This window comes from Bubalus bubalis, chromosome 4, assembly GCF_019923935.1.
Source record: "Bubalus bubalis isolate 160015118507 breed Murrah chromosome 4, NDDB_SH_1, whole genome shotgun sequence".
NCBI classification, from domain to species: Eukaryota; Metazoa; Chordata; class Mammalia; order Artiodactyla; family Bovidae; genus Bubalus; species Bubalus bubalis.
The window spans coordinates 150004408-150018570 of record NC_059160.1 but is presented as its reverse complement, the minus strand read 5'-3'; the positions used below and the strand labels follow the sequence as shown (position 1 = coordinate 150018570).

General features: G+C 46.2%; 2 protein-coding genes across 2 annotated transcripts in view; one reads left to right on the top strand and one right to left on the bottom strand.

Annotated features, from left to right (window-relative positions):
- DUSP29 (dual specificity phosphatase 29) overlaps window positions 1-14163 on the top strand; it is a 32783-nt gene that overhangs the window by 11738 nt on the left and 6882 nt on the right. The window contains exon 3 of the mRNA XM_006055854.4: window positions 11149-11369. Within this exon, the coding sequence (XP_006055916.3) occupies window positions 11149-11369 (221 nt within the window). The remainder of the gene's footprint in view (window positions 1-11148; window positions 11370-14163) is intronic.
- The window catches only part of SAMD8 (sterile alpha motif domain containing 8), a 116151-nt gene that overhangs the window by 95582 nt on the left and 6406 nt on the right, over window positions 1-14163 (bottom strand). The window lies entirely within an intron of this gene.

Below are 14163 nucleotides of genomic sequence, written 5' to 3'. Positions count from 1 at the left end.
ATAACAGTAATGTTGTTGTTGGTGGTGGTCATTAAAAGTCATGTCTGACTTTTTGCAACCCCATGCCAGGCTCCTCTGTTGATGGGATTTCCTAGGCAAGAATACTGCTGGAGTGGGCTGTCATTTCCTTCTCCAGGGGATCTTCCCAACCCAGGGATCAAACCTGTGTCTCCTGCACTGGCAGGCAGATTCTTTACCACTGAGCCAGAAGGAAAATAATAATGGTAATACCTATCATGTATTGACTGTTCTGCGCCAGGCACTGGACTACGTATCTTGCATGAGTGATCTCACTTTATCTTCACTACAGCCCAGTGAGAGGTCATCTCATTACTCCCATTTTAAAGATGAGGAAACCGAGGCACAGAGCAGCTAAATAATGGGCCCAAGGTCCACAGCTTGGTAAGCGGCTGAGAGCTGGGATTCAAAAGCAGTTTTGCCTAACTCATAAGCTTTCATCCGGATTAACACTCCTGCTCCTCCCTCCACCCCCACAGGATTCCGGTTTACAACTCACCTCTCCAAGGAGTCAGATGGCACAGGACCCATTCATGTGTGATTTTCAATAACTGCTGCTTAAAAATGTCTAGTCATGGGATATCCAGAGGCAGCATCCCTCTTTTTTTCTTAGAAATTTTAAATGGAAAAAGTTACAAAAAAATTATATGCCCTTTTACACTAAATTAAACTAAACAGAGTTTTAAAAACAAATTGCATAATCTCCCTTTGTCCTCTCTTAATTCTGCCCTGAGTAACCAGTATTAAGCTTACTTGATGTATATCATGGCAAACATAAGGAAACATATGCAAACACTTAAAGGATTTTTATTTCTTTTAAATAATTTTAGCAGGAAAAAAGGAATTAAATGATTCTGTACTTTCAGTATTCCTTAGTATAGGTGTGCCATAATTTATCACATCATCTCTCAGTTGTGAACATTAGGGGAACCTGGGCTGTCCTAAATAGGGTCTCCATTGTTTACTTTTTTAAAAATAAGAGCATTATTGAGATATAACTTACATTCCGTAAAACTCACCCTTTTAAAGTATACAGTTCAGTGGTTTTATTATATTCACAGAGCTGTGCAACCACTATCTAATTTCAAAGCATTTTCCTCACCTCAAAAGGAAACCCCAAACCCATTAAGTAATCACACTCCATTCCCCATATTCCCCCAGCCTGAGAAACCACCAGCCTGCTCTCCCTTTCTATGAATTTACCTAACCTGGAACTTCACATGAATGGCCTTTCACGACTGGCTTCTTACGCTTAGCGTCATATTGTCAAGGTTCATCCAAGTTGAAGCATGTATTAGTATTTTTTTTTTTTTTTCCTGCCAAATAATCTCTGTACTACTTTTGCAACTTTTTTTCACTGCACGGCTTGTGGGATCTTAGTTCCCCAATCAGGGACTGAATCTGAGCCCTCAGCAGTTAAGAATGGAATCCTAACCACTGGACCACCAGGGAAGTCCCTATTTCTGCAACTTTTATGTGAGTCTAGAATTAGTTCAAAATAAAAAATGTATGCACACACTGTGACTCCAAGTATCACTTTAAGAAATGAAACATACACAAGAGTACCAATACATAAGGATATATGGACAACAATGTTTAATACTGAAGTAGCAATAAAAGGTGTGTGGGGGGGATCTGAATATCTTCTAATATTATTAAATAAGTATAATAAATATACTGTTTTCCTATTTTAAAGGTAATATAAACACACTGTATAAAGTTATAGACATCTTCATTTCCCTAGGTATAATATGTTGACAAGTGAACTTTCTTCATAAGGGTGTATGGATTGAGATAATACATGGACATGAGTCTGAGCAAACTCTGGGAGACAGTGAAGGACAGGCAACCCTGGTGTGCTGCAGGGTCGCAGAGTCAGACACGACTGAGTGACTGAGCAACAGCAACAACGTCAAATACTAGTGTGGTGTCAAGTACAGAGTAAGCACTAAAAAAGATTAGCTTTAATAATAAGATAGTGATTCAGATCAGATCAGATCAGATCAGTCGCTCTTTGCGACCCCATGAATCGCAGCACGCCAGGCCTCCCTGTCCATCACCAACTCCCGGAGTTCACTCAGACTCACGTCCATCGAGTCAGTGATGCCATCCGGCCATCTCATCCTCTGTCGTCCCCTTCTCCTCTTGCCCCCCAATCCCTCCCAGCATCAGAGTCTTTTCCAATGAGTCAACTCTTCGCATCAGGTGGCCAAAGTACTGGAGTTTCAGCTTTAGCATCGTTCCTTCCAAAGAAATCCCAGGGCTGATCTCCTTCAGAATGGACTGGTTGGATCTCCTTGCAGTCCAAGGGACTCTCAAGAGTCTTCTCCAACACCACAGTTCAAAAGCATCAATTCTTCAGCACTCAAAGATAGTGATTAGTGTTAAAGAAAACTTTTGAATCTTCCAAAACAATCACTGAAGTCCACCACGCCAAAGCCATTCCTGTTAATACTGGAGTAATTTCCTCTTAGACTTTCTATATGCTATTTTTGGTTTAAAATAATTGCAATTATATGGATTATTCATTTTATCTTTGTCTTTATTCCACACAGCATCATTCAAAAGCTTTCCCCTTATTATATACTTCTCATATACTTAATTATAATAACTATAATTATATATATATCAGATGGACATAATTATCATTTATTTAACCACTTTTCCTACTGTTGGATATAGCAGTCATTTTCATGTTCTTGCTTTTATAAATAATGCTGCAGTGGGCATCTTTAGGTATAAATACATTTTTAATATTTAAGATTATTTCCTTAGATTTGATCCTAAAACATGGCATAAATGGGGGAAGGACCAGATTGATCCCCAAGAAGCACCTCACTCTTTTGCCCTCCTCTCACCTCAAGAACAGAATGGCTGGGCATTTGCACAATGTTTGGGTCAAATACTGACTCCTATGTGGCCTCGGGCGTGTCACTCATGCTTTCTGAGCTTCGATTTCTTTACCTATAAGATGTGGGTTCGATGGTTTAATACATCGGATGCTGAGCTCAGCTGCCAGCACTGAGTGTGAACTATATAGAGTTCAGGCAGGTTCTGGAAACTCACCTCACAGTGTGAGAAGAAGGTAAAAAACAGTCACCACACTTTGCCACTAAGGGTCCCTGTGTGTCAAGGGCAGCCCTGGGATAGAAAACACCCCCAGTCACATTTCTCCCATGAGATGCTATCATAAACCCAAGGCCAGGTTGGAAGGAAGGTCCCTCCTAATGGGCCTCCTCCAGACAGCTCCCTCCACAGACACTGTCCCGGCCTTCCAGGGACCCGGGTGGCCAAAGGCCCGGGGGACAGTGCCACATCAAAGCCCTACAAGCCTGTGGGTTCCAGAATTTCTAAAGCTTTTCTCAAGCCTAGCTTATCCCAAGGGGATCACCAAATGGGATGCCTGGTGACTCCAAGTTCCCACTGCTTACCAGCCTGGGGAGGGCAGAGATGCCCCCCCCCCAACCGCCCCCCGCCCTGCCCAATACCACCACAGCCTGGCAAGAAGAGGTCACAGATGGGAGAGCGATGTGATTGATGTGAAGTGCGCTGGCTCAGCGCTGGGGGTCGGAAGGCCCCCCTAGGCAGCCACCTTTTGGATGTCCTCATGGGGAAGTCTTCCTCCCTCAAGGGCTCAAGGCACAGCCACCCTCTCCCACGCCTTGGTAGGGGGTCTGAATCTCCAAGTAGGAACTGGAGGAACAGTGTGGAGCACAGCAAAAGCCATCCAGCGGGGACTGAGGCAGAGAGTTCAAGCCCCAGTGTGGGTGGCCACTCTGTGTGGCCTTTGGCAAAACAACTTATTGTTCTGGGACTCAGTTTCTTTATTTGTAAAATAAAGGGATAATTTCAAAGGTCCCTTCCAGCTCTGAAGTAAAATTCTTTAAGAAATGTCTTATTAAATAAATTAGGCTTTATTAGGCTCAAGCACATACTTGTTTTATTACTTTTAAGTCATTCAAATTAGATTCAAATTAGGTTAACCAAGTGTTGCCCTCCAGAGAACCAGGGACTGGCATCAATGATGAGATAAGAATAATTCATCACCTCTTATCAATCAGCAGTCCCTAAATGGGTGCTTCACAAGTGCTTCAGGACGCTTGAAAGCACTAAATTTCTGTAATTTAAATGTTCTCACTTTAATCTCATTCACATCTTTCATTTGCTTAGCAAAATCTTTTTTTCTTTTTTCTCCCTGACAGTCAGCAGGAGGGCAAGTATCCTGGCTACAGTCAAAGTGACTGCAAATTCCCAGGCAGGACAGGCTCCCCACAGCAAGGCATCATTGAGAAATCTCTCCTCCCTCTCACAACAGAGGCAGTCCTGTGAGCCAATGCCAGGGCTCTGTGAAGTTGCTCTGCTGCTTGAATGGCGAGGACTCTATTTTTATTAAAATTACAGTCGCCTCCAAGGTCTGCCTTTTAGGGCCATCGACAGCCAGCAGCCTCTCCCCATCAAGCCTGACTCTTCAAATGCCTGCACCTGCCCCACTCAGCCTGAGTTCGCTTGCCAAGGGGTCTTTCTCCTCTTTGCTCCCAAGCAGACCATCAGCCTCCGAAGCCAGAGGCATCTCCAAGGCTGATTGGTCAAAGATGCTGGAGAGGGTTGTTAAGTCGTTAAGCTGTATCCAACTCTTTGTGACTCCATGAACTACCGCACACCAGGCTTCCCTGTCCTACACTATCTCGTGGGGTTTGCTCAAACTCACATCCATTGAGTCAATGATGCCATCCAACCATCTCAACCTCTGTCACCCTCTTCTCCTCTTGCCCTCAATCTTTCCCAGCATCAGGGTCTGAGGTGAAGGCAAAGCAGTGGCTGAGACAGTCCTCAGATCGAGACAGGACCTCTCACTGGTGTACCCGGACAGCTGCAACCTTTCCCCTCAAAAAGAAAGAAGTAATTCAGCCTTGAGGCACCAAGTAGAGCTAAAATTTGACTGTCTTTTTTAGAGTGGGCCACGGCTAGACTAGGATGCAGTGAAAGCACAGCCAAGCTTGACAATTTAACATGCTGAATGTCACCTGCAAGAGCCAGAAAATCTGGACTCCGAGCCTCCAAGTACCAAAGGCAACTAAGCACAGCTGGACACCAGCCATGGGCAAGGTGCTAGAGGAGAGGTGCCAAAGGTCCTGCCCCCACTGGGCCTTCTCACACTGGGTGGCAGTATTTTAGCGAAGGCCCGCGGCAATGCCAACCATTTCCTTTCACGGTTAGCCGAATTGCCTTGTCTAATACAACGGGATGTCTTGAAACCAGGCCTTCTACACATTGTCTTTTCCCACTTAGCCTCAATCCTTGGAGGCCTAGAGCCTAGTGGGGTGGGGAAGATGATGGAGAGATTCCTAAGGAGTTAAAAACACGGAGACCCCCTTAGGTCTTTGCGACAGTCGATCTCTCCTGAGAACTAAGGATAGAATGTCAATAAAAATCCTGGCATATATTTAAACACTAAGTGAATATATGACACATTCATTACTGAAAATTTACACAACACAGACAAAAGGAAGAACATTAAAATTCTCTCTAACCCCATTACCCAGAGCTAACCACCGATAAATTTCGTTGTACATCTTCCTGTTGCTTGCCACCTCCTCCTTGTTCAGAATTTATCTTTTAACCTTTCAAAGAAACTTGAATATCATCAACATCACTCAACTCTTCAAGAACCTTGCAAGGAAAGTAGTGCCAATGTAATTGGTCCTCTTTAACAAATAAAGAAATCTGAGGGTCCCAGAGGTTCGTTGTTCTGGTTCATGCCGCAGTTTAAGCTTACAAACTACACCTGCGTGCCCTGTGCTTTCCGCAGGGCCTCGTAGCCCAACAGCTTCATCATTGGCAAGTAACAGAACACCCAGAAAACAGACCGCTAGTGAAGTCTGCCTTCATATCAGATGAATTGAAGGAGACCAAAAACTAGAATTGTGCCTGTTTTAAAATTCACCTGCGAGGAGTAGGCGTGGCCAAGACTCCAGAGAAGAAGGTCACCATCAAGGTCATGCTCTCAAAATGACGTGCCACCGCAACAAGCGCTGCCACACTCACCAGGGTGTCTGTGCTGTGCTTAGTTGCTCAGTCGTGTCTGACTCTCTGTGACCCCATGGACTGTAGCCTGCCGGGCTCCTCTGTCCATGGAGATTCTCCAGGCAAGAATCCTGGAGTGGGCTGCCGTGACCTCCTCCAGGGGATTTTCACAACCCAGGGATCGAACCCAGGTCTCCCACACTGCAGGCGGATTCTTCACCAACTGAGCCATGAGGGAAGCCGGTGTGTGTCACAGGCATCAAAAAATGGCGCAATGTGGGCCATGGTGAACAGGCATCCACAGTTAGGTGTGGGGAGTCGGCAGGTCCTCACATGTGAGGGTGTGGAGAACCTCCCCATCAGCAGTGGATGCTCATCAACGCCCGGGGCAGAACCCTGGCCACACAGGAACAGCTGGTGGGCGGCTAGGGCAGACGTGTACATGCATGTGATGTCCCTCCTCCCCTTTGAGAACACACACCTGCGGGAAATGGGCTTCTGGGCGGGTGCTGAGGTATGCAGGACGGGAATCAATAGGGCCTCAAGGAGTCTGAAAAAGCAGGATGCCAGGAGCTCTGTCCAAGGAGACTGCTCCTGTCACCCCTGAAGGTGGAAGGGGTGCTGGGTAAAGCAAGTTACCTGGAGAAACTGTGAAGGGCTGGGAGGAGGAAGGGAGGGAAGGTCTCTGAGCAAACTGGACCTCAGGAGAAGAGAGTCCCTTCCTTGGCCCTCCAAACCAGATTCAGAATCCACATTTGAGGCCAGAGGTTCACAAGGCAGGGAGAAGTGCCAAAGAGAACTGGGTCAAAAACAGGGATATAACAATGTTCTTCAAAAGTGAAACTGTACAGAGGACTTCCCCGGTGACCCAGTGCTTAAAACTCTGCACTTCCAATGCAGGGGGTGCTGGTTTGCTTCCTGATAGGGGAACTAAGATCCCACACTGCATAGCTAAAAAAAATTTTTTTTTAAAAAAGTAAAACTGTACAAGTCCAACAAATGTAAGAGAATGTGTCCAATCACATAGGTAAAATAAATTAATAAAAACAAGACACCTTTTCTTGTCTATGAAATTAGCAATGAGCAAAAATCAGAATGTAAATTTGAACATGCTTTCTAGAAGATAATTTAGTAACAAGTATCAATTGTGTTCAAAACACTCATGCCCAGTGACCCAGCAACTCCACTTCAAAAAAACTGCCTCCCAAGGACACAGAGATGTGTTCAAAGATACAGCAAGTTGTTTGTTTATAGTTACTTATTATAATAACCACTACTCTCTCTCCAGGATAGAGAGAGAGAGACAGACCAGAGAGAGAGAACACAAATGCCCAAAGCTAGGGACTTGAGGAGGGAAAACTGAGGTTCATCTATGGAAGGGAATAGTGTGCAGCTACCGCAGGGTGTATGTTGTCATAATATGATGCCTACAGTCTATCACCATGCAAAGTTTATAAACTGTATGTGTGGTATTACCATTATCATAATATTACCACATTACCCCCAACCATTAAATAGAATATACAAGTATATTCATGGAAAAACAACTGCTGCTGCTGCTGCTGAGTCGCTTCAGTCGTGTCCGACTCTGTGCAACCCCATAGACGGCAGCCCACCAGGCTCCCCCGTCCCTGGGATTCTCCAGGCAAGAACACTGGAGCAGGTTGCCATTTCCTTCTCCAATGCATGAAAGTGAAAAAGTGAAAGTGAAGTCGCTCAGTCGTGTCCCACTCTTAGCGACCCCATGGACTGCAGCCTACCAGGCTCCTCTGTCCACGGGATTTTCCAGGCAAGAGTACTGGAGTGGGGTGCCATTGCCTTCTCCATGGAAAAACAACTGGATGACCTTATTTCAAAAGGCAAATCGCCCTTATCTCTAAGGAGTAGAAATACATGTGTTTTTGTGTTGGGGGGAGCATATTTGTCTTCCAGGTTCTACAGAGAACATGTGCTAGTTTTGCAGTTAGCTGACACTTTTAAAATGAACAGATTACCAACATCTAGGATTTTTCTTAAACAACCAGCAACTATGGCTGCTGCATCACTTAGATTCTAGGAGTAATTTCTTAACCCTGGTGGTTTTTTTTTTGTTTTTTTTTTTTTTTGAGCTTTTCTCCTTCAACGGAGGCACATTTCTTAGTCTTTCCCACATATCTGAGTAGATGGCCCTGGAAGTTAAGAAAATAAAACAACACAGTGCCAAGTGGCACCCTCCAATCCCACCAGTGACACCCTCCAACCATCCCAGCGACAGATGGGCTGGGTGTCTGGGTCAACTGGGGACCTGCCTCCAAAACAGCTGCTGTCTACTAAGAGTCACTTTATGTATCTGCAAATCCGCTTGCTGCCGTTGAGCCCTCACCTAGACTCTGAGTAAGTCAAGCTGGGGGGAAATCCTCAGAGGGGTGTGTGAGGACACCACCCCCCCATTCTGGGCCCAGGGAGCCACAGAGCCCAAAAACCTGCAACAGGCCTCAGGATCCCCACCAGGTCTAATCCTCCCCATGAACCCCTTCTCTCTTTCAGACACAAAAACCAGCTCTGGGAGGGAGGGGTGAATGTGGACATGTCATGAAATAAGTCTTGTTGCATATCTACCTTGATCCTTGACCCCCAAAGGAGCAAAGTGCAAATTGCTATTTATTCAAAATGCCATTTGATTATGTTGAAACCCAGCTGCAGAACCCAGAGAGACCAGTCTTTATGGTGGGTAGGAACTTCCTGTCAAGGACAGTTAATTTTAATTTTTCCACTGAGCTCAACCTCAAAGTGAGGTTGATTGCTCCTCGGCAAGATGGACTGCATTAGTGGAGGCTTTAATTGAGCACAGATCTACATCCCAAAAGCATAATGTTTGTTGTATACATACTTTGGGGCGAGGAGAAAAATGAAAAACAGACTTTTCTGAGGAAAAATTGAAAGCATAATGTGTTTCATAGTCAGCATGGCAGCCCCAAAAGCCAGCTGGGGGGCTCAGTGGAACTCCACACCTCCCTATGCCTCTGTTCCCATGGGCTGTTTGCACGTTTCTTAAAGCTCACTGTGGCTCCTCTCAGGACCAACAAAAAGCCCCAGGAAACCAGTGACAGATGCGGGGCCCTTGGCATGTGTTTCTGCTGCATGGAGGTGCAGGGTGTTGGTCCATGCTGGCATCCAATATGCTCACTTCTGTCCAGATCCTCTTACCAATGGCCTTGAGATGAGCCCTCAGCTGGAGCACACTGCCACTTTTTGGTCTCTTACTGTCATGGTTCCAGACCTTGTCACCTCTTCCCTGAGCTGCAGAACTGGACTTTGCGCTGTTGAGGGAGATGTCATCTCAAATCTCAGATGGGACCACCCGCCTCAAACACAAAAAGCTCTTTCAAACACAAAAAGCTCTTCACCCCCAAAGGCACATTCTGACTTGTAAGCACTCCATGGTCAGATCCCACACTCCCTCTCCAAGACCTTTCTCTCCTCTCCTCTCACATCTTATGCCAAACCAGTCCCTTCCTTCCTGCCCCTATTTCCAATCCATCAACAAGTCTGCTGTGACTCAGTCCAACCACCTTCCTCCCTTGACCACATGACTGTGCCACCTCCAAAAGAGATCCCACTTCTATTTTTTGCTTCCTTTCAATCCATCTCCATGCATCAGCCAGACTGATCTTTAAAAAGTAAACAACACTCACCCCTTCCTTAAACGCCTCTGTAGCATGTGGAATCCTACCATACCGAGCATAAAATCCAGACTCTCCCCATGACCTCCAGGGTCCACCGTGACCCAGCCCCCGCTTTCGGTTTCCTCTTGTGCCACTACCACCCTTGCGATTACAGCCACGCAAGTGTCCCCTCTGTTCTTGGCACTTGCTGTTGCCTCTGCCTGAATAAAACACGTTCCCTCCCCTTCTTCCCCTGCCTAGGCCCCTATCACCTGGTTGTCTTAGTTTAAATACCACCTCCCGGCAGGGACCTTCCCTGATCACCTTACCTAAAGCAGGACCACAGTGATTCTGCACAGCTTACTGCTATCTGAAATGGACCATTCATTTATTTGCTTTCCCCAGAATCTAAGCTTCCCGAGGGACCTTGACTACCTGCTCATTGCTGCAGCATCAGTACCCGGGACAGTGCTTGGCACACAGTAGATTCATTTCCTGAACGGCTTTCATTATTTCCAGCCTCCATCCCTTAGGTTGTGCTATTTCTTTGGCTTGGCATGCCCTTGCCTCCCTCTTCTCCTCCATCACCAAGTGTTGATACCTATAGTAAGGCAGGCTCAAAACCCTCTTTCCAATAAAGTGTTTCCTAGCCCTTCAAGGAATAACTCCTGCTTCCTCTGTCCATGTTCCAAGGCCACCTACTTTAACATGACTTTACTCTTTGTTCCTGAAAAATCTTGCCTAGAAAGATAAGGCTATAAATGAGAAAATAATCTCACTGTTGGCTCAGGAACTTCCTAAAATCAGTTCCAACAGGCTGCTTAAACAACTCTTTCTCATAACAGTGCTTTGCCCACTGAGGCAATGATTTACTTATCAAAGCAAAGAGTTTGTATAGTGTTCACCAATCTTCTGAACATCACGATCAAGAATTTTGCCTTATCCTCACACTGAATGACCCATTTTCAACCATTCATTTGAGCCTCACCCTTCAAACCCCAGAAATATCCAAGGGTTTAGAAGAGGGGCTGCTTTAAGGGGTCTCCTGAGGCTCTGTGAAGGTGGCCCTCTCCCTTTCACTTCTTCAGCTTGGCCTAATGAACAGGCCATTCTGATGGCCTTAGAGGAGATCTGGCAGCTGACAGTCCACTCCTGCCGCCACTGGAATGTTCAGCACCAAGTTCTTCCGTATTTGGTGAATGAAAGAGTGAATGGACAAATGAACAGGTTGCCCACTCTCCTCCTTCTCTAAATTGCTGAACCAGAAATATAAAAAAGGCAAAGCGGCCAGGGGGTCAGCAAGAGCAGGGCTTGCACAAGGGAAGTCCTTCCTTTCAGTGGCTAGGCCTATTTAGCAGCTAGAATTAATGGCAAAAACCCGTGGACTGAGCTCGAGTTTTCCCCAGATTTTGGCCAGGGCTCTGCCTACAAGCCTCTCTCTCCCTCTCTCTCTCGCACCCAGGACAACCGCGCTGGACCGCTATGGGCTGCAGAAGGCAGGCTTCACCCACGTGCTGAACGCTGCCCACGGCCGCTGGAACGTGGACACGGGGCCCGACTACTACCGCGACATGGCCATCGAGTACCATGGCGTCGAGGCTGATGACCTGCCCAGCTTTGACCTCAGCGTCTTCTTCTACCCAGCTGCCGCTTTCATTGACGCTGCCCTCCGCTATGATCACAGTAAGAAACCTTCGCCCGCCTGAGGTCCCACCCCCGCCCGCGGCCACCTCGAGGCCCCGCCCTCAGTCCACGGCCCCGCCCCTCACCCTGGTGGGAAGAGGCATCTGAACGTTAAAGCAAGCTCCCGTCTCAAATTCTGCCCTGCCAGGGTAGCTGGAAATGTCGGGTCCCCTGGAGTCTCTAAGCCTCACTGAGCGGTGCTGTTGTTGCTGGGGTTCGGCCTTGGTTGCCACTAATGGGAAGTCGGGAGGGCTCAGAGGAGAGAGGCCTTAGGCCTGAGTCTCTCTTCCCTAAGGCACAGCAGCCATCCTTTGAACGCCAGGCAGGGGTGGTTGGGAGCCCTCAAAGCTGGGGTGCTTCCAAGATGCTAACTGTGCCTGGGTCCAAACCAGACTAATAGCCAAGGGCCTCGATGCTAGAAAAACCTTAGGGAGCTAATCTGAGTGGAAGTATAGAGACTTCAAATTCTCCTGCTCTCCAGCCTAGCTCATACCCGCCTCTCCCATCCTCCCACCCCAGTCTTATTCAGTCTAGTGAACTCTCTTGGAAAGCTGACAACCTCAGAAAGACAAATACCATATATCACTTACATGTGGAATCTAAAATATGACAGAAATGAACCTATCTACAAAACAGACTCTTGGACATAGAGAACAAACTGATGGTTGCCTAGGGGAAGGGGAGGGGCTTGGTGGAGGGATGGAGTGGGAAGTCGGGATTAGCAGAAGGAAGCTTTTATATATAGAATGGATAAACAACCAGGCCCTACTGTATAGCACAACGAACTATATTCAATATCCTATGAGAAACCATAATGGGAAAAGAATATTTAAAAAGACTATATATGCATATATAACTGAATCACTTTGCTGTACAGCAGAAATTAATGCAGCACTGTAAATCAACTGTATTTCAATTTTCAAGAAAAAAATAAAAAGAAAGCTGACAACTTATTCTTTGTAAGTGCCAACCTATGAGAATCTGAGTTTTATGCTCATAATGTCCACGTTTTTCAAGATTAATTAATAACCATCTTTAAAAATCACAGTGCTAGTCCTTGTGCTCCAAATGCAGTTTTAGCTGCCCTAATCCAGGTAAAGGCTGCAAGGCTATTTTCGAGAGAAGGGCACAGTGTAGGTATGTATCCGGGTGAGATAATATTCCATGATGACTGCAGGTTGCATTTCAGTGGCATTCCATAGAGGTCAGAGGGGCTTCAAGTCCTTGATCTGTGCTCTGACTTCAGCCCCATGTGTCACACACTGAATTATGGAGTCATCACATAATTCAGGATATACAGTTACTAAGTCTTTCTGGCCACACGTAGTTACAATTAAGAGGCTCACTGACTGATCATCTAGCCTGCTGCAGAAACTGCGACTTGCAGCTGGGCCAAGGCCACGTCTGCTGGAGAGTCTCAGACCTTGTTTTTTATTTTGGTTCAGAACGCAATGTCAGAGTGAAGGGGAAAAAAACAAAACAAAACATGGAGCTGCAGTGCTTGTCTTAGGGGATGCCTCATTTCAAAGTCATCCTTTTTATGAGTCTATTTATGGACCATCTTTCTGTGTTAGGCACATTCTGGGTTTCCAAGCAGGATCAAAAAGCAACTGGACTCTGACTCATCACCATAAGGTGAAATTCGCCTTACAGTATTTGAAGTTAACTGAAAACATATTTGACATTAAAAAACAAAAAGATTCAACCACCCGATCCTTCCCATTCTGTTTAATGTGCTCAACTTGCCGTTACTATATCTTCAACCATCCCCTTAATGGAAGGGGCCTGGCTTCGAAGAAGACAGGGCTGCTTTCAAATTCATGCTGCACAACTTACTAACAATGTGATTTCTAAGCCTTGGTTTCTCCATCCGGTGATGAAAATATTTACCTTGAAAGGTTATAATGAGGATCAGCAGTAACCCACAAAAAGCACTTAGCCTAGAACCTGGCACACAGCAGGCTCTCAGATGTGTTTGATAAAGAAAGGTCGCGCACTGTGAAGCACATAACCACACCAGCACGTGCATATCATCATAATAAAGTTTCCAATGCTCAAAGGGGTAAAAAAAAAAAAAAAAGGGAAAAAGACATTCCAACTTTGAACTTCAGTGGCATGATACACGCATAGGACAGCTTGCCCAGTTCCTGACATGCCATTTTAGAGTCTGCCCCCACTCACTGCTGAATTAGGAAAGAATGGGCTGTGGGGTCATATGCTTATGCCCGGGCAGATCTCAGAGCATCGCTGTGGATTGTGACAGGCAGATGGTGCGGCCAAAAGCATCATGCTAGCCAAGGAAGCATCAAGAGAGAAAAGCATATCCACAGGTCAGAGGACATGCAGGGAGTGTGAGCCTACACCAGCTGGCTGGGGGTGGGGAGCAGGACTGGACAGGACCCTGTTACCAGGTTGGAGGACTGATTCCTTTCTCTGTGCCCTTTGTATCTGCATATCTAAAGACTTCCTCAAGCTGAGGGCTCAGACACCAACCCTTCAGGACCCAGGCAGATGCCATAAATGAATGACGCTGGCTGTGCAGGAGGCCACGGGGTGCGGGGAGGGGTTCTTATGGTTAAGCCAAGAGCCCCGTATTCCCTCCACAGGGGACAGCTGCTACTCAGTCCCAGCCAGCGATCATCTTGTGAGAATCAGTGCTGATGTGGTAGATCTGACTTTACAGGAAAAGTTTCCAACCTGGATTTTAACATAAAATTGCTCAAAGTTCAAGTGTTGGCAACAAGTTGAAAATTTCTTAAAATGCTGCAAAGACCAAACAAAAGAAACTCAATGG